At 39.0% G+C, this 26,308-nt stretch overlaps 1 protein-coding gene across 1 annotated transcript in view; it reads left to right on the top strand.

Moving 5' to 3' along the window:
* dennd6a.L (DENN/MADD domain containing 6A L homeolog) overlaps nucleotides 1-26,308 on the top strand; it is a 51,456-nt gene that overhangs the window by 5,675 nt on the left and 19,473 nt on the right. Inside the window, exons 2-6 of the mRNA XM_018241896.2 lie at nucleotides 7,892-7,930; nucleotides 11,728-11,770; nucleotides 15,098-15,210; nucleotides 19,238-19,318; nucleotides 24,158-24,263. Of these exons, the coding sequence (XP_018097385.2) occupies nucleotides 7,892-7,930; nucleotides 11,728-11,770; nucleotides 15,098-15,210; nucleotides 19,238-19,318; nucleotides 24,158-24,263 (382 nt within the window). The remainder of the gene's footprint in view (nucleotides 1-7,891; nucleotides 7,931-11,727; nucleotides 11,771-15,097; nucleotides 15,211-19,237; nucleotides 19,319-24,157; nucleotides 24,264-26,308) is intronic.

Raw genomic sequence — 26,308 nt, 5'->3', positions numbered from 1 at the left:
ATTTGCGTTTCTGCTGAAAAACGCGAATAGTGGCGTCCCACAGCGGATTCCGGCTTGCAACGCCCTTTGAGAATTGCCATAGTGTGTTTTCCATTAGTTTCAGTGGTAGTACAGTTTCTGCGTATTTATGCGCGACTGAGCTTTTTTAAAAACGCAAAGTAAAAACGCCACGTCTGGCCTTGCCCTAAGAGCTGTTATTCATTATTTTAGTCTGAAGTGTTGTGAAGTGTAATCTGTTTGCCAAAGAAATTCATTAGGAATCATGAAATGTTTAGTGGCTATTGATTTCTCTTCAAGTCTAGTTTAAAGTGAGCAGGATTTAATGATGTGTGTGTGTGTTGCAGTTCTACAAGAATTCTAATGGCTTCAATATAGCCAGAAAAGTTATGTTTTATACAGGTATTGGGCCTGTTATCCAGAATGCTTGGGTCCTAATTTTCCAGATAAGGGGTCTTTCTATAGTTTGGATCTCCATATATTAACTTTACAAAAATCATATAAACATTAAATAAACCCAATAGGCTGGTTTTGCTTCCAATAAGGATTAATTATATCTTAGTTGGGATCAAGTACAAGTTACTGTTTTATTATTACACAGAAAAAAGGAAATAGTTTTAAAAAAAATGTTGGTTATTTGGATAAAATGAAGTCTATGGGAGACTGTCATCCAGTAATTCTGAGTTTTCTGGATAACAGGATTCCATATAATGGATCCTATACCAATATAATATGGCAGCTCTGTATGAATAATAAGCCACATATACATACAGGACCATTGAAATAAAAAATGCACATGTCTAAATACAAATGCACATGATTTTCTAGGCCCTTTGATGATATTATATTAATTAAATAGGTTACATTTCCTGTAATCTCATTATTATGTGGTTGCCCATAGTCATGTTGTTGGAAACACAATTAGTATAGTGTGGCAAGTTTACATGGTACAGGTATGGGATCCATTATCCGGAAACCCGTTATCCAGAAAGAATTATGGAAAGTCTCTCAAACTCCATTTTATCCACATTTTCCAAATTTTTATAAATGATTTCCTTTTTCTGTGTAATAATAAAACGCTTGTTTTAATAAGTCGCTTGTACTTGATCCCAACTAAGATATAATTAATCCTTATTGGAGGCAAAACCAGCCTGTTGGGTTTATTTAATGTTTACATGATTCTCTCGTATCATGAAGATCCAAATTATGGATAGATCTTTTATCTGGCAAACCCCAGCTCCCGAGCATTCCGGATAACAGGTCCCATACCTGTAGTAGATTGTAAGGCTACATTAGCAGGAGATATGATGGTTTGAGACTATTGAACTCCTATACAAAAACATGAGGCAGGAACCCAGTTATCCAGAAATCTCTGAAATACAGCAATTCCGTCTTCCTTGATGTAGTTTTTAAGCAAATATTTCAGTTGGACTGAATTGCTTTTTTTCTCCGTAATAATAGTACCCTTGTTCTGGTACCTGATGCTACATAATACAACATGAATCTATGTTTACGGCAAAAGAATAGTATTTTTTTTCTCTTAATTTGCACGAGGGCAGGGTGACGCACATTAAAGGGATGCTGTCATGGGGAAAATATTTTTTTTTTTTTTCAAAACTCATCAGTTAATAGTGCTGCTCCAGCAGAATTCTGCACTGAAATCCATTTCTCAAAAGAGCAAACAGATTTTTTTATATTCAATTTTGAAATCTGACATGGGGCTAGACATATTGTCAATTTCCCAGCTGCCCCAAGTCATGTGACTTGTGCTCTGATAAACTTCAATCACTGTTTACTGCAAGTTGGAGTGATATCACACCCTCCCGTTTCCCTCCAGCAGCCTAACAACAGAAAAATGGGAAGGTAACCAGATAGCAGTTCCCTAACACAAGATAACAGCTGCCTGGTAGATCTAAGAACAACACTCAATAGTAAAAGCCAAGTCCCACTGAGACACATTCAGTTACATTAAGTAGGAGAAATAACAGCCTGCCAGAAAGTAGTTCCATCCTAAAGTGCAGGTACAAGTCACATTACTGGGGGCAGCTGGGAAACTGACAAAATGTCTAGCCCCATGTCAGATTTCAAAATTGAATATAAAATAAATGGATTTCAGTGCAGAATTCTGCTGGAGCAGCACTATTAACTGGTGCGTTTTGAAAAAAACATGTTTTCAGATGACAGGATCCCTTTAAGAGCCTATTCCCATATCAGTAATACATTTGAAAAGGTTCAAAGGGAAAGGGATATTTTCCCTTTCAGGTAATTATTGCTAAATGGGTGGCACATTACCAAATGGATCCAATATGTTTTTGAGAACGAAATAACAATTACATAACATACAGACAGAGGGTTGTGTAAAGACTAATCCAGGGCACAGTCCAGAACCTCTGATACATTTTATTGGGGCAATGAGCATCACAAGAAATGATATGCAGGATGTCAGTATTTTCCCATTAGTTTAAATTGCATTAATGGCAAATGATATTATCCCTTCCTATGCTGCCTCTAATTACTTACAACTCAGATGAGATAAATTGACTGTTGTGACTTTCATACCAGAACTGACACTGCTGCTTGTTTGTTTTTATTCCACTGCTGTCAACAATTGCATGTGCTATCTATATAAGGGATAATGTACCCCCTACTGTAAATAATCAGGATATTAGAAGTCACTGAGTGTTTCTGTGACTATATAACGGCACAAGGCTGCAGGCTGAGTTATACAGGGAACTCTGAGTATCACTGATGTATTATAAGGGATAATGTACCCCCTACTGTAAATGATAAGGATATTAGAAGTCACTGAGGGGTTGTACTGTGACCATATAAAGGCACAAGGCTGCAGGCTGAGTTATACAGGGAACTCTGAGTATCACTCATGTATTATAAGGGATAATGTACCCCCTACTGTAAATGATAAGGATATTAGAAGTCACTGAGGGGTTGTTTTGTGACCATATAAAGGCACAAGGCTGCAGGCTGAGTTATACAGGGAACTCTGAGTATCACTCATGTATAATAAGGGGTAATGTACCCCCTACTGTAAATGATAAGGATATTAGAAGTCACTGAGGGGTTTTTCTGTGACCATATAAAGGCACAAGGCTGCAGGCTGAGTTATACAGGGAACTCTGAGTATCACTCATGTATTATAAGGGGTAATGTACCCCCTACTGTAAATGATAAGGATATTAGAAGTCACTGAGGGGTTCTGTAAGAGTAGAAGGCTATAGGAAGGGATACTGTATGCATCTACTTTAAATAGAAATAATACCAGAACCCAGGTGCTAAGCATCTAATAGTGACCACAATCAGTAAGAATCCTAGAACAGCAATAATATCATAAGCGCAGGGTTTTTATGAGACATATTGCAGTAAAAGACCTTTATTCCGCTGAGCAAATATTATTAGAGATTCCACTCCTAGGTTGGGCGACATGGCTGAGTGACCTGGTTAAAAGGAGTGTTTCACAAAGTGCACTTAATATCTTTTTAATGTTGATCATTATCTGGTTCATATATATATATATATATATATATATCTCTCTCTCTCTCTCTCTCTCTCTCTCTCTCTCTCTCTCTCTCTCTCTCTCTCTCTCTCTCTCTCTCTCTCTCTCTCTCTCTCTCTCTCTCTCTCTCTCTCTCTCTCTCTCTCTCTCTCTCTCTCTCTCTCTCTCTCTCTCTCTCTCTCTCTCTCTCTCTCTCTCTCTCTCTCTCTCTCTCTCTCTCTCTCTCTCTCTCTCTCTCTCTCTCTCTCTCTCTCTCTCTCTCTCTCTCTCTCTCTCTCTCTCTCTCTCTCTCTATATATATATATATATATATATATATATATATATATATATATATATATCTGAAGCTGAGCCCCCTTATACTAGAACTTGGAAAGACAAAAATACTGCACCCGTGTAAGAGAACAAAACTTGGCTGTAACATGAAGCTCATGTCCCTGTCAGCAGGATCATATCATAGTACTGAGGGAAAGGTCTTTGTGCTTGGGGTTCAGCGCTGGGAAAACTAATGGGAATTCATTCCCAGCAGGGAGACCTTTGCTCTGGAGCTGAGTCAGCAGACTGTGAGCTCCTGTACATACTCAGCATGATGGAAATAGCCCCTGGGGACCAGAAAAACAAATGCAAATGAATGTGATTAATGGCAGAGACGCGTGGGTTCCCCCAATACGTGTGTGGCATACAGCAGATGCGTCAGGGATTGTGTGCACCCATATTTATGTATGTATGTGTATATATATATATATATATATATATATATATTATATATATATATATATATATATATATATATAATATATATATATATATATATATATATATATATATATATATATATATATATATATATATATATATATATATATATATATATATATATATATATATATAAATCAAATTGTGTGTGGTGTCCGCACTCCTTAGCTTGTGATCAGGGATTGTGTGCACCCATATTTATGTATGTGTGTGTATATATATATATATATATATATATATATATATATATATATATATAAATCAAATTGTGTGTGGTGTCCGCACTCCTTAGCTTGTGATCACGAGGTGCACGATCAATGTATCATATATAGAGGTTGGAAGGATCAGCACACTCCATTTTGCGATGAAAAAAGTGTTTCTTTATTAAACACACATAACTTAGTTATGTGTGTTTAATAAAGAAACACTTTTTTCATCGCAAAATGGAGTGTGCTGATCCTTCCAACCTCTATATATATATATATATATATATATATATATATATATATATATATATATATATATATATATATATATATATATATATATATATATATATATATATATATATATATATATATATATACATATACATATACATACACATACTCTGAGTGGATGGAGAAGCTGGTCAGACTACAGTTTGCATTTTGTAGATTGAGCTTGTATGCTAGCTAATGCTCTGTGTGTTACTCAATGTTGCTTGTGGGTCGGCCTTCAAGGAGAACTAAAGCCTAACAAAGAAGTGGGGAGGTTCTGAGCCTCAAAACTGCTCCCAGCAGCTGCTCATCTTCTTTTAATGCTGTAACTCGCCTGAGTTTAGGGACCATCCCACAATATACAGCGGATAAAGAAAAAAAAGTCATAATACAAGGCTGATTAGTAATTGGTTGAGAGTCTCAAACATGGCAGCATAGAAACCAGTGTGTTTTGTATCAGATTTCACTAATGAGCCTGTAGCATCAGCTTGTATTAGAGAAAAACCTCACTTTCTGCTCAATTATTTGTAACGACCCCTAAGCTCATACTGGGCAGGTGCAGTGCCACTGACACGTCTAACAAAATCCAAGATGGGAAACTTAAAACTTAAAACACTTAACCGAATTTTGTAGGCAATTATAAGTAATATATGGTGTTGCTTTTACATGGCGCTAAAAATTTATATTATCTTTAAAAATAGCCCCTTTATTAGAGCTCCCTATAGATGTTCTCTGGTCCTTGTTTCAAATGAGAGGTGGGCGTGTCCCAATCTCCCTGCCGGAAGCAGAGTAGGAGGGGGACAGCCAATCACAGCCCTGCAGTCACACAGACAGGCTTCAGTTCCCTATCGGGTCCTGCTAGCTGCTGATTGGTTCCTGTCTTACAGTGAGTGCACAGCCTGGGAATTCAGGGAGCAGGAAGTGGAAGAGAAGGCCGGGATTATTAGGGTTTTTGCAGAAATATTCAATAAATCAGCCTGAAATGCTACTTTTTTAAGCACAATTCTTCGATATCTAAATGAGTATAATGCACTGGTTAAAGGGATGGTTCACCTTTAAGTTAATGTTTAGTATGTTATAGAATGGACAATTCTAAGCAACTTTTTAATTGGTCTTCATTATTTATGTTTTATAAATTACCGGTATTTCCCTTCTTCTTCTTCTGACCATTTCCAGTTTTCATATGGAGGTCACTGACCCCATCTAAAAACAAATGCTCTGTAAGGCTACAAATGTATTGTTATTGCTACTTTTTATTACTCCTCTTTCTATTCATATTCCAGTCTCTTGCTTGGTTACATGTGTGTTAGGGTAACTTTGAGCCTAGCTATCAGATTGCTGAAACTGCAAGCTGAGCTGCTGGATAAAAATAAAAAATAAAAACCAATTGCAAATTGTCTCAGAATATCTCTCGCTACATCATACTAACAGTTCATTTAAAGGTGAACAACTCCTTTAACGTGTTTAAAATTATAGTCTATACCGTATATACTCGTGTATAAGCCGACCCGAGTATAAGCCGAGGTACCTAATTTTACTTACGAAAACTGGGAAAACCTATTGACTCGCGTATAAGCCTAGACACAACTAAGACCCTTTATGCTACAATCACTACAGCGCAAACTAAATCACTGAAAATTTGTCCCCCCCCAGTGGATTTATATTACAGATATTTTTCAGCTGAGACAAAATATACTTTCCACTAGCAATTATACACACATAGACACACATATACTTTACACACACACTCTTCCCACAAAATAATCACACACACATACTATACACACAAACTCCCCACACATATACTATATACACACACAAACTCTCTACCCACACCATCATACAAAGACACACACATATACTATATACACATACTCCCCACACAATAATGACAAGGCTGATAACATATGTTAATGCAGAGCCAGGGTGTCCAACCTGTAGACTTCCAGCTGCACTTTAGGAACTGCACAACATAGGGAAGCAGGTACAAGTGCAACAATAACTGGCACATACAGGGAGTGACAGGGAACACCTGGAGGGTTGCTCAGGCCTGCAAGTGAGGGAGGATCCCCGGCCTGTAGTGGTTGTTGCTACCACCGCACTCTTTTAAGCCGCTCCCTGGACTGTTAGCTTGAAAGAAAAGGCCCCAGTCGTAGGACTTTGCTGTGCGCCTGCTCTTACCTGGGTCCCGGCGGCGCTCCGTTCATAGGCCCAGGCTGCGGGGAACGCAGGAACCAGCGGGTCGGTAAAGGTGGCGGGAGGGTAGTTTCTGTCCATCTTCCTGGAAACTGGGAGCCTGCAATTTCCTCGCTTTCTCGCCTCCTGCCAGCCCCTTACCTCGTCCCTGGGAGGCGGCAGCGGTGTTGACGCAGGCTGAGGGAGGGACGGACGGCAGGGAGAGGGGTTACCTCAGACTTTCACACTCCGTGGGATCATGGAAGTCAAGCTGCGCCCCCATGTTGCCTTAATTTCCAGCATGCATCGCTCATGGCGGCGCCTCCTCTCCTCTCTCCCCCTTGTGCTGAGAAAGTTTCTAATACCGGTAGTTCTCTGCAAATTTACCGGTGAGGCAGCTGCCTTCTACCGTATTTCATCTACAAGAGGTTTTTCTATCATTGTACCATACTTACCCGAGTATAAGCTGAGGTCAATTTTTTCAGCACATTTTGGGTGCTGAAAAACTCGGCTTATACACGAGTATATACGGTACTTCCACTACTCCCCTTGTAAGCTGCCATTAATTGTACTACACCCACTCTTTTTGTCTGAGTTACCGACTCCCTTTCCCTCTCCTTGTAAATTTAAATTTTTTTATGTCAGAGGAACAGTCCTGCCTCTCTAGCTGCCGGTCTCTATCCTCATGTGCAGATGCTGGGAATGGGGGTCTCATAAGAGAGATATAGGCTGTCTGCATACTCCTACCCTTCGCCAGGGATGCTGGAAGTGAGGGTCTCTTAAAGGAGAACTAACACCTAAAAATTAATAGGTCTAAATGTCATATTTTATATAGTGAACTTATTGCACGAGGCTAAAGTTTCAGCTTGTCAATAGCAGCAATGATCCAGGACTTCAAACTTGTCACAGGGGGTCAGCGTTGTTCAGTTGCTGTTATCGGTGCTAACAATTGTTTTTTTTCGCTTTTCCCCAGGCTCTGTATCCCCCTCATGCCAATGTGACAGATAAAGAGGTAAGTGCCATATTACATTCCTTATAGCGTGTGCACTGGGGGCTTAAGCTGCAAGGTGCAGTGAACAGACCGCATTGGACTTCAGATTGGCATAAGATATAATTAAAGAAATAAAAAAATATCTTTTAATTTAGGGGTAGTCTAGTTTGCCAGTCTGCACAGGGCAACAGAAGCTCCAGAACTTTGCCACAGTTTTCAAGGCACTATACAATAATTATTCAAAAAACAATATCCTGGAAGCTACTAAATATAAAAGTCAAAGAGTATCTTTGTATATTAATTAGTCATAATAAACAAAAATGGTACATACTGACCCTCCAATAATCCATTCTACGAGTTTCGTACCCTCCGGTACTATGTCATCCGGTACACTTATGACTAAGTACCGGAGGGTACAAAATGCGTAGAGTGGATTATTGGAGGGTCAGTATGTACCATTTTTTTTTATTATGCCTAAATAATATACAAATATACTCTTTGACTTTTATATTTAGTAGCTTCCAGGATATTGTTTTTTGAATAATTATAAGATATAATTAATCCTTATTGGAGGCAAAACCAGCCTATTGGGTTTATTTAATGTTTATATGATTTTCTAGTAGACTTAGGGGCAGATGTATCAAGGGTTGAATATCGAGGGTTAATTAACCCTCGATATTCGACTGCCGAATTAAAATACTTCGAATATCGAAGTCGAAGGATTTTGCGCAATTCAAATCAAAGGAATAATCGTTCGATCTAACGATTAAATCCTTCGAATCGAACAATTTGAAGGATTTTAATCCATCGATCGAAGGATTATCCTTCGATCAGAAAATTGTTAGCAAGCCTATGGGGACCTTCCCCATAGGCTAACATTGGCCTCGGTAGGTTTTAGGTGGCGAACTAGGGGGTCAAAGAAATTTTTAAAGAGACAGTACTTCGATTATCGAATGGTCGAATATTCGAACGATCTTTAGTTTGAATCGTTTGATTCGAAGGTCGAAGTAGCCAAAAAAACCATTCAAAATTCGAACTATTTTTCCTCTATTCCTTCACTCGAACTTAGTGAATGGGCCCCCTAATGTATGAAGATCCAAATTATGAAAAGATAACGTTATCCGGACACCCCCAGCTTCCGAGCGTTCTGGATAACAGGTCCCATACCGGTACTGCACAGGGACGGCATGTAACGGCACAACCTCTGCTCATATAATAAAACCATAAAATATTATGTAACACAATGAGATCATTCTGGCCAGAACTTGGACTCACTCCGGACTCTCTCCACTGATTTATCTGCTGCCTTATCAGCGTCTTCCAACTCACCTCTCCTTGCTACATTGCAATTGATAAAAGAAAATCACATGGCATTAATAAGGACTTTCATTTAAATTACTGAATTAGTAGCTTGGCTACAGCCCAACAGGAACACTCTAGGTGGCACATTGAGTCCCCTGGCTGTTATTTTATATAGGGGGCATGTGAGGGTTCTGAGCTGAGAAACGACAAGGATAATAATTGACAGTTAGATACAATATATCTTATAGGGGGGCTCCTTTTGCCTAGAAGATGTATTAGAGCTCACTCTATTAAACTCACCAGACATCACGTCTCTCTACATGCAGAATTTGTGCAAAAGGCAGTTATTTTGTTACATTTTGTTTGTACTGGATTCTGAGTGAGCTCTAATTCATCTGATAGGCAATAGGAGCCCCCCTATAAGATATATTTGATCATTCATCAGACACCCAACTGCTGCATGAAGATAGAATGAAGAGAAACAGATGCTGAGAGATGAACAGTGAAGATAAACTTGATTATTTCAGAAACAGTACAGAATATTTAATTGATTATATTTACACAGTTTCTTATTTCAGTATGATGAAGCTTATATTAAATTTTCATTTTTGTGATGGTTCTTGAGAATTGATATAGATCACAATTGTCACAGGAGATTTAATACATCAGGCAATAAATGGTACAAATTGTTTAAATAGCCATATTTTTAGCAGGCCTACAATTAGCTTTTGTTGGAAATGAGTGGTCTCTTTTAAAACATGAGGTTTGTTTATGCAACCACAACAATGAAAACATTTTCAGGAAAAAACAGGTGTGCTGCACCTTTAAGTTAATGTTTATTATGTTATAGAATGGCTAATTCTAAGCAACTTTTCAATTGGTCTTCATTTTTTTTATTATAGTTTTTGAATTATTTGCCATCTTCTTCTGAGTCTTTCCAGCTTTCAAATGGGGGTCACTGACCCCATCTAAAAAAACAAATACTCTGTAAGGCTAAAAATGTATTGTTTTTCACCTTTTTATAACTCCTCTTTCTATTTCTATTCAGGCCTCTCCTATTCATATCCCAGCCTCTTATTCAAAGCAATGCATGGTTGCTAGGGGAATTTGGACCCTAGCAACCAAATGGCTGAAACTGCAAACTGGAGCGCTGCTGAATAAAAAGCTAAATAACTCAAAAACCACAAATATTAAAAAGTGAAAACCAAATGCAAATTGTCTCAGAATATCCCTCTCTACATCATACTAACAGTTAAAGGAAAACTATGCCCCCCCAAACAATGTAGGTCTCTATTAAAAGATACAGAGTAAAACAGCTCATGTGTAAAACCCTGCTTCATGTAAATGAACCATTATCATAATAATATACTTTTCTAGTAGTATGTGCCATTGGGTAATCATAAATAGAAAATTGCCATTTTAAAAAATAAGGGCCGCCCCCTGGGATCGTAGGATTCACTGTGCACATATACAAACCACATGTAAGGTCACATGAGCCAATTAACAGACAGAGTTCTGCCTTTTGCTTCCTCACTTCTTCCTGTTACAGTTAGTGTTGTAGTATTTCTGGTCAGGTGATCTCTCCCTGTTACAGTTAGTGTTGTAGTATTTCTGGTCAGGTGATCTCTTCCTGTTACAGTTAGTGTTGTAGTATTTCTGGTCAGGTGATCTCTTCCTGTTACAGTTAGAGCTGCAGTATTTCTGGTCAGGTGATCTCTTCCTGTTACAGTTAGTGTTGTAGTATTTCTGGTCAGGTGATCTCTTCCTGTTACAGTTAGAGCTGCAGCATTTCTGGTCAGGTGATCTCTTCCTGTTACAGTTAGTGTTGTAGTATTTCTGGTCAGGTGATCTCTTCCTGTTACAGTTAGTGTTGTAGTATTTCTGGTCAGGTGATCTCTTCCTGTTACAGTTAGTGTTGTAGTATTTCTGGTCAGGTGATCTCTGAGGCAGCACAGATAGTCACGAAATGGTGGTTCAAGGCAAGAGATGTAAAAGGGCAATGTTTATGTAAATATATTTTCCAGTTTGGTAAGATTCTTTAATATGTCATTCAATTTGATATAAACTATCTGTTGCTTAAGTATTCATTTTGGGGGTATAGTTTTCCTTTAACTTAAAGTTGAGCAACCCCTTTAAATAATTAACCTAGATCTACCTAGGTGTATATTGCTTTTCATTGCTCTCAAGTAATGCGTTATGGTTGCTGCAGGTAGGTATCTGCAAATTTTTTTGGTGCATTTGGTGGCGTTTAAGCCTTGTAAGTAGTAATGAAGGTATTAACTGGAATTAAAGGGGCACAGTATATAATCGGACCAAAGTGATAGGGCACAAAGGGGAAAAGGAAGAGCATTATCTCATAGACGGCACAGTCACCTGTATGGAAGCAATGAAACCCCTTCATTAAGTATGTAACATAACACTATGTAGCCTTCTCACACCATTTAAGGAAACTTACAAAGTTAAATTATTGGCTTAAGGGCTAAAAAAACAAATATTCTGTCTACATCTTCTTACAGAAAACCAGCATTTGTTACCTGTCGTTTCCAGACTCCAATTCAGGTATTTATATGTATTCCTTTCTTTCATTCTTTCATATTCTTTATTGTGAATGTAAATAAAATAGTGTGTCACAGCGGAAACGATTGGCAAAGGTCCCAGCGTAGGCCAAAACGACGGACACAAGTGGTGTGTGAAATAAAGATGTTTTGTTCTCTGATCTTAAAGGAGAAGGAAACCCTGTAGAAAAAAATATCACCCGCACCCCCTGGGAAATGCCCCACACTTTATACTTACCCCATGGCACAGATTCAGGCAGCGGATTTCACGGCATCCATCTTCCGGGTCCTCGGATAGCTGACTGAGAGATCTGCAATCTCCGTCAATTTCAGTTCATGCGCAGTTGTTGAAAACCGGCAAACTGCTCATGCACCGACATACCGATCTCCCAGTCAGCTTATAGAGGACCCGGAAGATGGATGCCGTGAAGTCCGCTGCCAGAATCTGAGATGAGGGGTAAGTATAAAGTATGGGCAATTTCTCCAGGGGGGCAGTTAACTTGGGGGGGGGAGGGAGGGGGTCTACGTGGGGTGAGGGTACAGCGTTTTTTCTACAGGGTTTCCTTCTCTTTTAAGGTAGCCATACACCGGGAGATCCGCTTGTTTGACAATGTCGCCAAACGCGCGGATCTCTCCCCGATATGCCCACATTGAGGTGGACGGTATTGGGCTGATCCGTTTGTGGAACCTAGGGCCCAATGATCAGATCACATGGGCCAATAAGCTGCTGACTCGGTCTGTTGGAAGCTTTAATTGGCCTTGATGCAAGAGAGCGCCGGCCCTTACCAGATAGATATATATATATATATATATATATATATATATATATATATATATATATATATAGATATATATATATATATATATATATATATATATATATATATATATATATATATATATATATATATATTATAAATATACAGCTTTAATTGACCTTGCATCATTTGGAAACAATTGTGGGCATGTGCTAAGATAAATACACACATTTTCTTTCCTTTCCTCTTGTTATTCATTCCATTCGTCTCCCCAGTATAAAATCACAGCTATGTTATGTAATACCGGGTTTCCATCAGGGATCATGGGACCCCATAATCCTATTTTAGCAATGCTCAGTTGTAACCCCGCCCCTTTCATGGCAGCCTGGTCCCTGATGCCCATTCACAAATAAGTCTCTTCTCACCTTCCTCATTGCAGGGTTTTCCTTTCTCCCCTCATAAGAAACCTGTTCTCAATGGATACAGAACGGCTGCCCGCTACATGACGGGCATTTCTCTTTGCTTATAAAAAGTTTGTCATATATTATATATAGTTGGCCAGAGCCAATTAGGAAATTTGACAGCAGTTTTATTTTAGACAAACCGTCGGGCCATTTGCCAGGTATTTACAACTTGTTTTCCTTTCTATGGTGCCCTATGCCAGAGAGCACTTGTTTATTTGGGAGGCAATCCTGGCACCTTCTACTACTATAGATAAACCTAGATATATAATCTATAATACAGTTTCTGGGTCAGAATTACTGTGCCGGGGTTATACTGAATAAACAGGGTCTGTTCCCCTTTAAGCGGAAGGTGTAAGTACTAGTCTGTTTTGCTGCCTCATAGTTTTTGAATTATTTGCCTTTGTCTGACTGTCCAGCTTTCAAATGGGGCCCTCCAAAAACAAATTCTCTGTAAGGCTACAAATATATTGTTATTGCTACTTTTTATTACTCGTCTTCCTATTCATATTCCAGTCTCTTATTCAAATCAGTGCATGGTTGCTAGGGGAATTTGGACCCTAGTAACCAGATTGCTGAAGCTGCAAACTGGAGAGCTGCTGAATAAAAAGCTAAATAACGTAAAAACCACAAATAAAAAATGAAAACCAATTGCAAATTGTCTTAGAATATCACTCGCTACATCATACTAACAGTTATCTTAAAGGTGAGCAACCCCTTTAATATGTCGCACAATAAAGACTTGTTTACTTAAGAAACTGGCAGTGAATGATAGCGTCTCATTGGCTGTTATGAGTTGCTGCTCAGCCACAGTTCGTTGGGTCTTAGTGCTGGGGATTCTGGACGACAGGAGCCCTTCCTGGACATCCCCACAGCCGTCCGCCTTATACTTTTCTGAATGTCTCCAGGTTTCCCCCTAGCAACGTATATATTGACTGTAGCCTGGGGAGGATATTGTTGTTGCAGAAAGTATATTTCTTAATCCGAGACAGTCCTTCTGTTTCACTCAGAGTGCAGAGGAACCTATATTGGGGTGACAGGATCTCTGCCCAACTTAAAGGGGAAGTAAAGTGTAAAATAGAATAAGGCTAGAAATGCTGTATTTTGTATACTAAACATAAACATGAACTTACTGCACCACAAGTCTAATCAAACAAATTATTTATGCTTTCAAAGTTGGCCACAGGGGGTCACCATCTTGTAACTTTGTTAAACGTCTTTGCAAGACCAAGACTCTGCACATACTCGGTGTGGTCTGGGCTGCTTAGGGATCGTCATAAATGATCAAAACAGCAGAATAATATCTGCCAGAAGCCGATACAGCAAGACTGATTAATAATCATAAAATACAGACTGCACCTGTGTTTTTGTATTGTTTAATACAAAATTTTCTCCAACTCTACAGAACCAGTGGCTGCAGCAAAATAATCCTCCAAATAGAATCCCAGTTTATCTGTTTAAATCTGGTGCCATGATCTTTGTCCCTGCAGCTGGAGTTGGAAACAGTAAAGGGGATGTAAAGGCAAAAATAAAATCCAATACAAATCTCTACACAGTCGCCGACTGCTCTACAGGGAAACAAACAAAGCTGCTTGAGTTCTGCATGGCTGGGAAGTAAGGCAGGGCTCCCCCTGCTGTTCATAAGTATGATTGTTTCCCTGCAGAGCAGTTAGGGACCGTCTGACAATTCCTATCCACAGCAGAAGGGAGAATTTCACTGCATACAGTCAGGTTTCTTATAAAAACTGTACATATTTTTTAATTAAAGTATATTGGAGATAGGTTTATTTTTCATTAAAGAATTTAAAATGGGTTTTTATTATTTTTACATGCCCTTTAAGCTCTCTTCCCACTGATATTTTCTGTGTTCAGTAGAGTAGGACAGTGAAGCAATAAGGAGAAGATTCATTGAGGAGACACAAAGGTCATTTACAAATGTTTGTGCTGTTTTTAAACGGAGACGAACGCTTGCCAAATGTCTTTTGATTGCATCTGTGTTTTGTCTTTTCCGTATAATCTACTTATCACTTCCCGCCAGCAGCCATCTTGCTTTTGCCTAGGAAATATATCATGTACTTTCTGCCCATTATAATATATCTGCCTTTGTTTCAGGTTGTCTTGGAGACACACAGTTTTGCTTCAGATTCCGACAGTCGACTGGAAGGAGGGCCTCCCTGCACTGTGCCACCGATCTGACCGACAGAGACTCTCCGGTTTATTTGAAGGTTAGATTCATCCTAAAGGGAAGAGACATATCTCCGTTTCTTCAGGGCGACTAAACTTCCTGAACCACCTTCCCCTTCCCTTCCAGGATGGCAATCGGAGTGCTTTGTTTTCTGAAGTCGCGACTTCGTTAAATGAAGCTCTCAGTGTGCCATCCTGCCAGCGATTCAGTTCGGGGAGATTAGTCGCCCGAAAAAGAGGAGATTTGTTGCTGGGTGACTAATCTCCCCGAATTTGACCGTGTGTCTCTGCCTTAAAGGTTGGGTTGGAATTGTATTAAACTTCATCCCCTTTTATCAAAATTTTTAAAAATGTATCCTACGGTAGCAACTTGCAGCATCTGATATCGATGAGATTTGCATTACAATTCCCACATTTACAATTTTTCCCTAATTCTCACCCGAAAAAGCGAATATGCAAGAATTTTAGGAAAATTACCTCCCATATTGTCACTCGGCTCCAGGCCCGGACTGGCAATCTGTGATTCTGGCAAATGCCAGAGGGGCTGCTATAAGGTGCCATAGAAAGTCAGTATTTAGTGGGCTGATGGGGGTTGTTTGGGCCTCTGTGTACCTGAAATGTCAGGGCCTATTTATTTAAATTCTGAGTCCAGACCTGCTCAGCCCCCATTTACATCAATGTGTGACTGTATGTGGTCTTATTCGGATAACATGGCAGCAGACAAAACACCTAATTCAGGCAACTTTTTGTTTGGAAATATAACCATTTTAGTAGGGGCTGTCAAGTTAAAGATTTGGCACAGAAGAGGTAGAATTATTTGTTTCTAATTGATTCACGTCTTCCATCATGAAAAAGCTGTAGTCATTTACTCAAATTGAGTATCATTTTTGTAGTCACTTTTTTATTTTTTACACATAGAACTCAATTAATAAGTGAAGGTCAGCAAACCAGAGGATACCTGTCATTTAGTGGCGTAGTATACACCTATATACAGGTATGGGATCCATTATCCAGAAACCCATGATCCAGAATGCTCCAAATTGCGGAATGGCGGTCTCCCATTGACTCTATTTTATCCAAATAATCCAAAATGTTTTTAAAATGAGTTCCTTTTTAAAACAGTAGCTTGTACTTGATCCCAGCTAAGATATAATTAATCCTTATTGGAAGCAAAACTAGTCTTAGGTTTAATTAATATTTATGTGATTTTCTAGTACTCTTAAGCTATGAAGATCCAAATTGCGGAAAGATCTGTTATCTGGAAAACCCCAGGTCCCAAGCATTCTGGATAATAGGTCCCATACCTGTATACACATATTCTCAACATGACAACAATAAATATGACTTGTGTTGAAATGTGTTCTGCTGTATGTTGCTGAATATAAATACTCATTCCTCGCCCCCCCTCCCCGTAAACAGAATAATTTGTTTAAATAGAAAAAGTGTTCTGTATAAACAAACCCCTCCCTTCTCTTGAGCTGGTAACTTGTTCTACTACTTACTCCTCTGCAAACAGTGATTCACAGGAGCTAAAAGTGACACAGAAAGAAGTGCTTTTAATCACTTGTTTAGTGCCTGATATAACAACAAACAAAGATTTCTTAATTAAATCAATAGGCAGAATTGTGTTCAATGCAGGGCTGTGTAGAGCTCTATTCTGGGCACATTGGGGTGTATATCACTTCGTTTTGTACCTTGCCTCACGTATAGTTGTACATTCACAGAAGTGATATCTAGATAATCAACAGAATGGGCTTATTAGAAAATATTCCTGCTCAAGAACTATTGACTTAGAGGGGGTGTTCACCTTTAAATTAACCTTTTGAGTTATTAAAATCCAAACTTCTCTGGCATTTTTTTTTTTTTTTTTTTTTTTTTTTTAAAAAAAAAAGTCCAACTAAACTAGAATCCACAACTCAAACGTATTTATTATTAAAAATGCTCAATGTAATTGGATCAGGGGAAATAAATTGAGTGAAAACCGGAATCGTACAATTTTTTCGGGCCTTTTCCTGAAGAGTCAGAATTCGTTTTGGATTTTTGCCCAAAATAGTCGGATTTTAAGGCTAAATCCAGCGCGGACCACAGAAACTTCCAGATAGGATAGGGACCTCTCCCATTGACCATATACAATCTTGGCTATTTTCGGATTCTGACTTTTTTTCGACCCTTGGGTATAATAAATTTTGTTTGTTCACCAAAGAATTCAGTTTTTACGAAAAAAAAATAATTTTTCAAGTTTTCAGCATTTGGGCGTTCATAAATAACCCCCTTCATATTATGTAGAGAGGGATATTCTGAGACAATTTGCAATTGGTTTTCATTTTTTATTATTTGTGGTTTTTGAGTTATTTAGATTTTTATCCAGCAGCTCTCCAGTTTGTAATTTCAGCCATTTGGTTGCTAGAGTCCAAATTCCCCTAGCAACCATGCACTGGTTTGAATAACAGACTGGACCATGAATAGGAGAGGCCTGAATAGAAAGTAACAATACATTTGTAGCCTTACAGAGTATTTGTTTTTAGATGGGGTCAGAGAAGAAAAAGGCAAATAACTTAAACACTATAAAAAAAATATATATATATATATATATAATGGAGACCAATTGTAAAGTTGCTTAGAATTAGCAATTCTATAACCTAGTATGTTCTATAACATACTAAAAGTTAACTTAAAGATGAACGACCCCTTTAACAGGGAAGTATTTATTGAGGATCTCTGCACCCCAAAAAAGAAAATCTGATTTCTGCATAATGAAAGTAACTTTCAAATGTTTTTAAACTGCTTGAAACAATGTAGCAGAAGTCAATTCTCTTCCAGGTCTGATAATAAGGGGTCCATTTATTAAACATTATTTTTTTCTGGTTGTTGTTTTTTTTTTTTTGTAGGGGTAACTAATCTTTAGAGATTTATTATACCCCAAAAGCTGCTAAAAATCTGAAAATACTTTCTCTCAAACTTCTCGAGGTCATGAAGAAGTCAATGCAGATGTCCCTGGATTTGTTTCTCGACATCATGATCTGCTCTGGATAATCCCATAAAGTTGGGGTTTTCATCCAATAAAGTCGAGTTTTCGAAGCGACAATTTGATAAAATGGAGTTTTCAGGTTGACAGTCGTGTGATGCGAATTGATGCTCGATTTTGTGGCAACGTTTTTTCGTTCCGACTTTTTCGAGAAAAATTGTTGATACATGAGTTCAATTTGTGAAAGAGGGTTTGGTCGACTTTGTTTTAAGAAAAAAATTTGATTTATTCAAGTTTTAGTAAATGGGCCTCTAACTGTTGTCTATACAAATATTTTTAAAAGCATTGAAAAAATATTTAAAGAAGGAAAGCTACGGAGGCATTTTATTGCCAATAGATTAGCTGCAATAGTGTACGCTAGAATGCTATATTTTTCTGTCTAATTTTTTACCATACCTGAGTAAACCGCTCTAGAAATTCTGTTTGTTTAGGATAGCAGCTGCCATATTAGCTTGGTGTGACATCACTTCCTGCCTGAGTCTCTCCCTGCTCACTCATAGCTCTGGGCTCAGATTACAGCAGGGAGGGGAGGAGGGAGGGGGTTAGAGGAGCAAACGGAGCATGCTCAAGCCCTAGCCCTGGAGGTTTAAGCTGAAAACAGGAAGTCTGATACAGAAGCCCATGAGTACACAATAGAAGGAAAGAAATGTGCTGTTTCTTTTGACAGAGGACTCAGAGCAGCATTACTTTGAGGGGTTACTGGTGTATTTATATAGACCTTTCTGATAAAGCTTACTTTGTTTTAACCTTTCCTTCTCCTTTAAATGTATGTTGGAAAGTTAATTAGAATTATATGTTCTTTCATTATTTAAAAAGATGGTTTGAAGTATTTCTCTAAAATAATAAAGTTAAGAAATGCTCAATAAGTTATTCTCGCAGATACAGGCACCAACTTCGACTGATCACTTTGAGGTTTAATGACAGGGAAGCCGTAGCTTTGCACTAAGCTCTTACAAAGAGAAATGACACTAAATTGGCCATTTATACGGGTCACGTGAAGACGATGGAAGGTATTGATGGGCTTTGTGTTTTTCTTTGTGCAGAAAGATCCAGCCTGTTTCTATGGTTACGTTTATTTCCGGCAAGTCAGAGACAAGACGTTGAAAAGAGGCTATTTCCAAAAGGTAATTCTCAATATGGCGTATGGAACAGGTCACATGAGCGACAGAGGAAGCCATCGGTCCAGGCTCACTCCTCTGCTTTCCTTCATTATTACCCAGGTGTTATGCACATATGAAAGCCATGGTTTACCTTAAACACCATCAATTTCATGTGCTTATTATGTGCAGCCTTCCCACAATCCTTTCCGTCTGAAGTGGCTGTTCCTGGAAGCTGCTGATAATTCTTTAAAGGAGAATTCAACCCTAGCGTTAAAATTCTCATACCCCCCCTCCCTACTTCCCCCAGTATCCTTCTTACCCCGGGCAAATGCCCCTAACATTTTACTTACCCCTCGGTGCAGTTTCAAGCATCAAAGTTCACGGGTGCCATCTTTATCTCTTCGGAATGAGTCCAGCATGGCAGTGCATGCGCAGTTGGAGCAATTTGTTTTGCGACAACTGCGCATGCGACGAAACTCACGAAAATTGCAGAATCGCCGGTCTCATTCTGAAGATAACCGAAGCGACTAAAGATGGCATCTCTGAACTCCGATGTCTGAATCTGCAAAACGATAGGGACATTTACCCTTTACATTTAACTTTAGGGTTTAGTTCTCCTTTAAGCAACAGGTGTATTTTGCAGCTGATATAAAGGTAATTTCCTATTTACTTAATATAACCGTACCAAACAGTGAATATTCTGTTCTAACCACTCTGCTGCTTGGTTGACAAACTTCAATGACCCAATACTTGCTTAGACAAAATATGGGGCTAAATATTAAAGGAGAAGGAAAGTCATCCTGCACTTGGGGGTGCCAAATGTTAGGCACCCCCAAGTGAATGGATTTACTCGGTCCCGGAATGGCAATCTGTGGGTTCTGGCAAATGCCAGAGGGGCTGCTATAAGGTCCCATAGAAAGTCAGTATTTAGTGGGCTGGTGGGGCTGATTGGGCCTCTGTGTACCTGAAATGCCAGGGCCTATTTTAATTCTCAGTCCGGACCTGGATTTACTTACCTGAAACCCCGGGCTGGTGCTCCTATCAGCAGAAAACTGCACCGGCCCGGGGTTCTTACAGTGAGCACCACCAGTGATCCTCTTCCATCTTCCTCTTTCTTCGTGCAGCTGCACATGCGCATTAGAGTGAAAAGCTGAACTTTAACTAAAAAGTTGCTATTTTGTTCTACTGCGCATGCGTTTGCCCCGGGAAATTTGAAGAAAGAAGAAGCCGGAAGAGTATCACACCGTGGTTCTCACTGGTATAACCCTGGGCCGGTGCAGTTTTCTGCTGATAGGAGCACTGGCAAGTAAATTCAATCACTTTGGGGTGCCTAACATTTGGCACCCCAAGTGTAGGATGACTTTCCTTCTCCTTTAAAGGGGTGAATTAACTGTTGGTACGATGTAGAGAGGGATATTCTGAGACAATTTGCGATTGGTTTTCATTTTTTATTATTTGTGGTTTTGAAGTTATTTAGCTTTTTATTCAGTAGCTCTCCAGTTTGTAATTTCAGCCATCTGGTTGCTCAGGTTTAAATTCCCCTAGCAACCACAGATTGATTTGAATAATAGACTGGAATTTAAATAGGAGAGGCCTGAATAGAAAGATGAGTAATAAAAAGTAGCAATAACAATACATTTGTAGCTTTACAGAGTGATACCTCTCCCCACCCAGCTCTGTGCTAAGATCTGCATTTAGGCAGAGATTGGCTTAAGCACCACAATCAGCAGATTCCAGGATCATCGCCCAGAGGCAGCAGCAATACTGGGAGTAAAAGATTCATTTCGTTTATGGGAGCCAAATGCTGTTTTTTCCCCTCAGTATTGTGAGGGGTATGGTGATCCAACCAACCAGGAGAATTGCCATTCCTTTAATGGAATTGATTTAAATACAGGTATGGGATCCGTTATCTGTGATCCCGTTATCCAGAAATCTCTGAATTACAGGAAGGCCGTCTCCCATAGACTCCTATTTAACCAAATAATCAACTTTTTTTTTAAAAAATTATTTCCTTTTTCTGTGTAATAATAATACTACAGTACCATGTACTTGATCCCAACTAAGATATAATTAATCCTTATTGGAAGAAAAACCAGCCTATTGGCTTTATTTAATGCGTACATGATTTTCTAGTTGACTTAAGGTATGAAGATCCAAATTACAGAAAGACCCGTTATCGAGAAAACCCCAGGTCCCGACTATTCTGGATAACCAGTCCCATAGCTGTATATATGTGCCGACAAAAGTCCTCCTCCTTGTAGCTTGCAGTTTAGTACAGGGGTCCCCAACCGCCGGGCCGCAGACAGTCCTGAAGTGGGGCGCCGAACAATTAACGAACGCCAACCCCTACGACCCCCTTCCCGACCCCCTCCCCCCGTTCCTTGCAAAAACATTTGTCTCTTCTTTGGCAACCCCTGGTTTAGTAAATATATTATTGTCAGTATGTATCAGTTTCTTGTTCATGCATCAGTTGCTTATTTAGGTTACTGCTCTGCACAGGTGACGGGTGACATTAATGGGTGGGATTACACTTTATAATGCCAATTTCTGGGCTTTGGCTGCCTCAGGTCTCGGCCTAGGAAAGAATGTTGCCTTGTCCCAGGAAGCCAACTAATCCTAGTTGTACCTGCTGGGATCCCTGAGCTCCTGCTGTTGTCTTTACCTGACATGTAACTCTGTAACTCTTATCCTTATAAATGACAAATACATCCATAGAGAATGTTTAAAGGGGTAGTGCACCCTCACAGAATATACTGGGGCTCATTTATAAATTATGTGCAAATTTGCACCTGGGCAGTAACTAATACCAACCAATCATGGTTTAAATAAATAATCGTAAAGGGCTGACACATACCAGACCACACTCCGTAAATTGATGTCGTAAAAAAAGTTTTATTATAGCAAAAACATCACAAAAAGGCATTACGCGTTTTGTGCCTTAAAGGCACTTGGTCATAGGCTAAACACTGAAACATGCAGTCAAATTTAAATGAAAAAGGACCAATCAAATACATGTATTTAACCGCCAATCCAAAGTGAGGGCAGTAGTTGGAAATTGGGACCAATTGAGAACATTTTTAGAAAGGCCTTCCGACGGGCTTCCCCGATCAATATCTGCCTGAAAATCGGCCAGATCTTGATCGGGCAGGTTAAAAAATCCAGATTGGTCCATTTCCAACTACTGCCCTCACTTTGGATTGGCGGTTAAATAAATGTGTTTGATTGGTCCTTGTTTAAATATGACTGCATGTTTCAGTGCCTCAAAGGCACGAAACGCGTAAGGCCTGTTTGCGATGTTTTTGCTATAATAAAGCTTTTTTTTTACTACAGTAATTTAGTGTGGTCTGGTATTTGCAAACTCTTAACGATAATTTATTTGCAAATGTCTTCCCGAGCTGAAGGTCAGGGGCTTGAGCACCTGGACCCCCCTTTTTTCTGGGTAAGTTAACCCCATTTATTACTGCGTTCGACACTGAATGCCCCCTTTTTTATAAGTTTCCCCAATCATGGATTCGTTTTTATAAGTCACCTGCATCACAAATAATGTTTTCTCAATTTTTTTTTTTTTTTTTTTAAACAATTTAAAAATGTATTTGTTCCATTCTGATGTTTCCCGGTAGAAGCTCATCAGGCTAGATCAGTGAGTCTCTAAATCATCACCATTTGATTTATTAGTTGCTGGTATTTCTTGTGTCACCACAAAGCATACTCCCTGACCAACTAATGGATCCCAGTGTAACAGACGATAAATAACTTAAAACTGAGATACAACTGTTGGGAAATGCCGTTCTTCTTCTAATTGCTCCTTTTGAAACAGACCATTTAATAAGTGCCCACATGTAGTTGATTGTGTGCAGAGAACAGGCCCGGTGTTTTCATGTTTTCATGTAATTCTCTGCTTTTGCTGCCGTATTGTTTCCAGTTTAGTACAGTGTAAGAGTAGGACTACATGGACGTTTTCAGCGTGATCCGATGCTCTGCAACAAATCGCCTGCGTCAGATTGCATGCGACGGAAATAAGGTAAGTGAATGCATTGTCGCATGGTGTCGCAGCGTTGATCCGGCACAACACGACTGTCAGACGCAGCGTCTGCATCTGACAGTCGTGTCGAGTTGGATTAATGCTGCGACACCATGCGACAATGCATTCACTTACCTTATTTCCATCGGATCAAGCTGAAAATGTCCATGTAGTCCTACCCTTAGGGGCAGATTTATCAAAGGTCGAGGTGAATTTTCGAATGAAAAAAAAATCAAATTTCGAGCTATTTTATGTGTACTTTGACTAGGGAATAGTCCAAATTGGATTTGAATTTGAAAAAAATTAGACTATCAAAATTTATCATGTACTGTATAAAAATTCGACCAGTCGCCATCTAAAACATGCCGAATTGCTGTTTTAGCCTATGGGAGACCTCCTAGAACCTATTTGGAGTCTATTGGCGCACTTTGAAAAATCTAATTTTTTTTTTGCGAAAAACTTCGAATTCGATCTAATGCCCTATTCCTTTGATTTGAATTATTCGAATTTGGCCGCAAACCAACCTATTCGATCGAAAACTGACCTATTCTACAAAAAAAAAACTTTGACTTGATTTCGGTTGGTCTTTTTGAATTCAAATTTCAAAGTTTTTTCAACTTGAAATTCGACCCTTATAAATATGCCCCTTAGTGTAAAGCACATACATGCTACATGAAACAGTATAGCAGCTCCCACCTGTATCAATGAATAAATAAAAACATACAGGGAAGGTAAGTGCCGACAGTAACCTATACAGTCGCTATTTAAGTCTTTTTACCTTTCAGATGTTCTTGATCCTGTTTCTAAAATGTGTAATAATGTCATTTCTTTCTCCTTCCCAGTCCTTAGTTCTGATCAGCAAGCTCCCGTACATCAATTTCTTCCACACTGTACTGAAGCAACTCGCACCAGAGTATTTTGACAGGGGTGAGCCGTGCTTGGAAGCAGGTACAATTCTGGGATCATTATTCTAAGCATAATGTTATTTCTTGTAACGGATATACTGTTATGGATGCCTGCCTCTGTGGCTTAAAGGGATTCTGTCATGATTTTTATGATGTAGTTTTTATTTATAAATTACATTGTTTACACTGCAAATAGTTCACTCTACAAAATAAAATGTAATTCCGGAACCAACAAGTGTATTTAGTTGTAATAGTGGTGTGTAGGTGCATCTAAGGTCATTTTGCCTTTAGGATGAAACTGCTTTCTGGCAGGCTGTTGTTTCTCCTTCTCAATGTAACTGAATGTGTCTGTGAGACCTGGATTTTACTATTGAGTGTTGTTCTTAGATCTACCAGGCAGCTGTTAACTTGTGTTAGGGAGCTGTTATCTGGTTACCTTCCCAATCACTCCAACTTGCAGTACAGCCGTAAAGAGTGACTGAAGTTTATCAGAGCACAAGTCACATGACTGGGGGCTCCTGAGAAACTAACAGCATGTCTAGCCCCATGTCAGATTTCAAAATTAAATATAAAAAAATCTGTTTGCTTTTTTGAAAAGCGGACTTCAATGCAGAAGTCTGCTGGAGCAGCACTATTAACTGTGTTTTGGAAAAAAAGCATGTTTTCCCATGGCATTATCCCTTTAAAGAGAGAGTGACAATTCATAAGATATTTTGCCCATGGTCTCCCTGTGTTCAGGGTAGCTGTCCCCAAATACATCTTTGTTTATGCTCCTTTCTGTATTTGTCCTGGTGCAGACTATTGATTTCCAAAGAATCTTAGGTTGACTTTTAGGACTGACCTCATGCTAAAAATAAATAGTTTGTTTACTTGTGTATAAATAAATAATCAGAGGCATTAATCGCTGATGGGATTGGTAAGAGCTCCATCATAAGTTGTTGTCCCGATCGATTCATGCGCTTGCAAGCTTGGAATGAAGTCACCGGTAGGGCATAGAATTTATAATACATGATCTGGGTCGCAAAGGCATCGTAAATTGAGGACATTCAGATATTTAGCAAAAAACATACACATGGGCAAAAACAAAATATAAATCCAGTAACATAAGGTTAATTGCCATTTAATTGGGTGGTTCACCTTTAAAGGAGAATTCAACCCTAAACTTTAAAAAAAAAACAAAAAAACCCATACCCCCCTACTCTACATAGACCCTCCTCCCCCCAGCCTAAGTGTTACCCGGGCAAATGCCCCTAACGTTTTACTTACCCCTCGGTGCAGATTCAGGCATCGGAGTTCATGGGCGCCATCTTCTGCTCTTCGGAAATCTTCATAACGAGGCCGGCGTGTCGGCGCATGAGCAGTTGGAGCAATTTTCTGTTTGACGACAACTGCGCATGCGCCGAAACTCATGATAATTGCCGAAGTGTCAGTCTCATTATGAAGATTACCGAAGCGGCTGAAGATGGCGTCTGTGAAATCCGATGCCTGAATCTGCACCGAGGGGTAAGTAAAATGTTAGTGCCATTTGCCTCCCTACTGCGGGGAGGAGGGAGGAAGATCTATGTATGGTAGGGTGTTTTTTTTGTTTTTTTTGTTTATGGTTTAATTCTCCTTTAAGTTAACTTTTAGTATGTTATATAATGGCCAGTTCTAAGAAACTTTTCCATTGGTCTTCTTTATTTATTTTATAGTTATTTGCCTTTTTCTTCTGACTTTGAAGCTTTCAAATGGGGGTCACTGAGCCCCTTCTAAAAAACAAATGCTCTGTAAGGCTACAAATGTATTGTTATTGCTACTTTTTATTACTCATCTTTCTATTCAGGCCTCTCCTATTCATATTCCAGTCTCTTACTCAAATCAATGCATGGTTGCTAGGGGAATTTGTGCCCTAGTTACCAGATTGCTTAAAATGCAAATATAAAAGCTGCTGAATAAAAAGCTAAATAATTCAAAAACCACAAATAATAATATGAAAACCAATTGCAAATTTGTCTCCGAATATTACTCTCTACATCATACTAACGGTTAAAGGGGTTGTTCACCTTTAAGTTAACTGTTGGTATGATGTAGAGAGGAGAGAGTATGAAT

This window comes from Xenopus laevis, chromosome 4L, assembly GCF_017654675.1.
Source record: "Xenopus laevis strain J_2021 chromosome 4L, Xenopus_laevis_v10.1, whole genome shotgun sequence".
Taxonomy (NCBI): domain Eukaryota; kingdom Metazoa; phylum Chordata; class Amphibia; order Anura; family Pipidae; genus Xenopus; species Xenopus laevis.
Note: the sequence above shows the minus strand (reverse complement) of the source record. Positions and strands in the feature narration are given on the sequence as shown.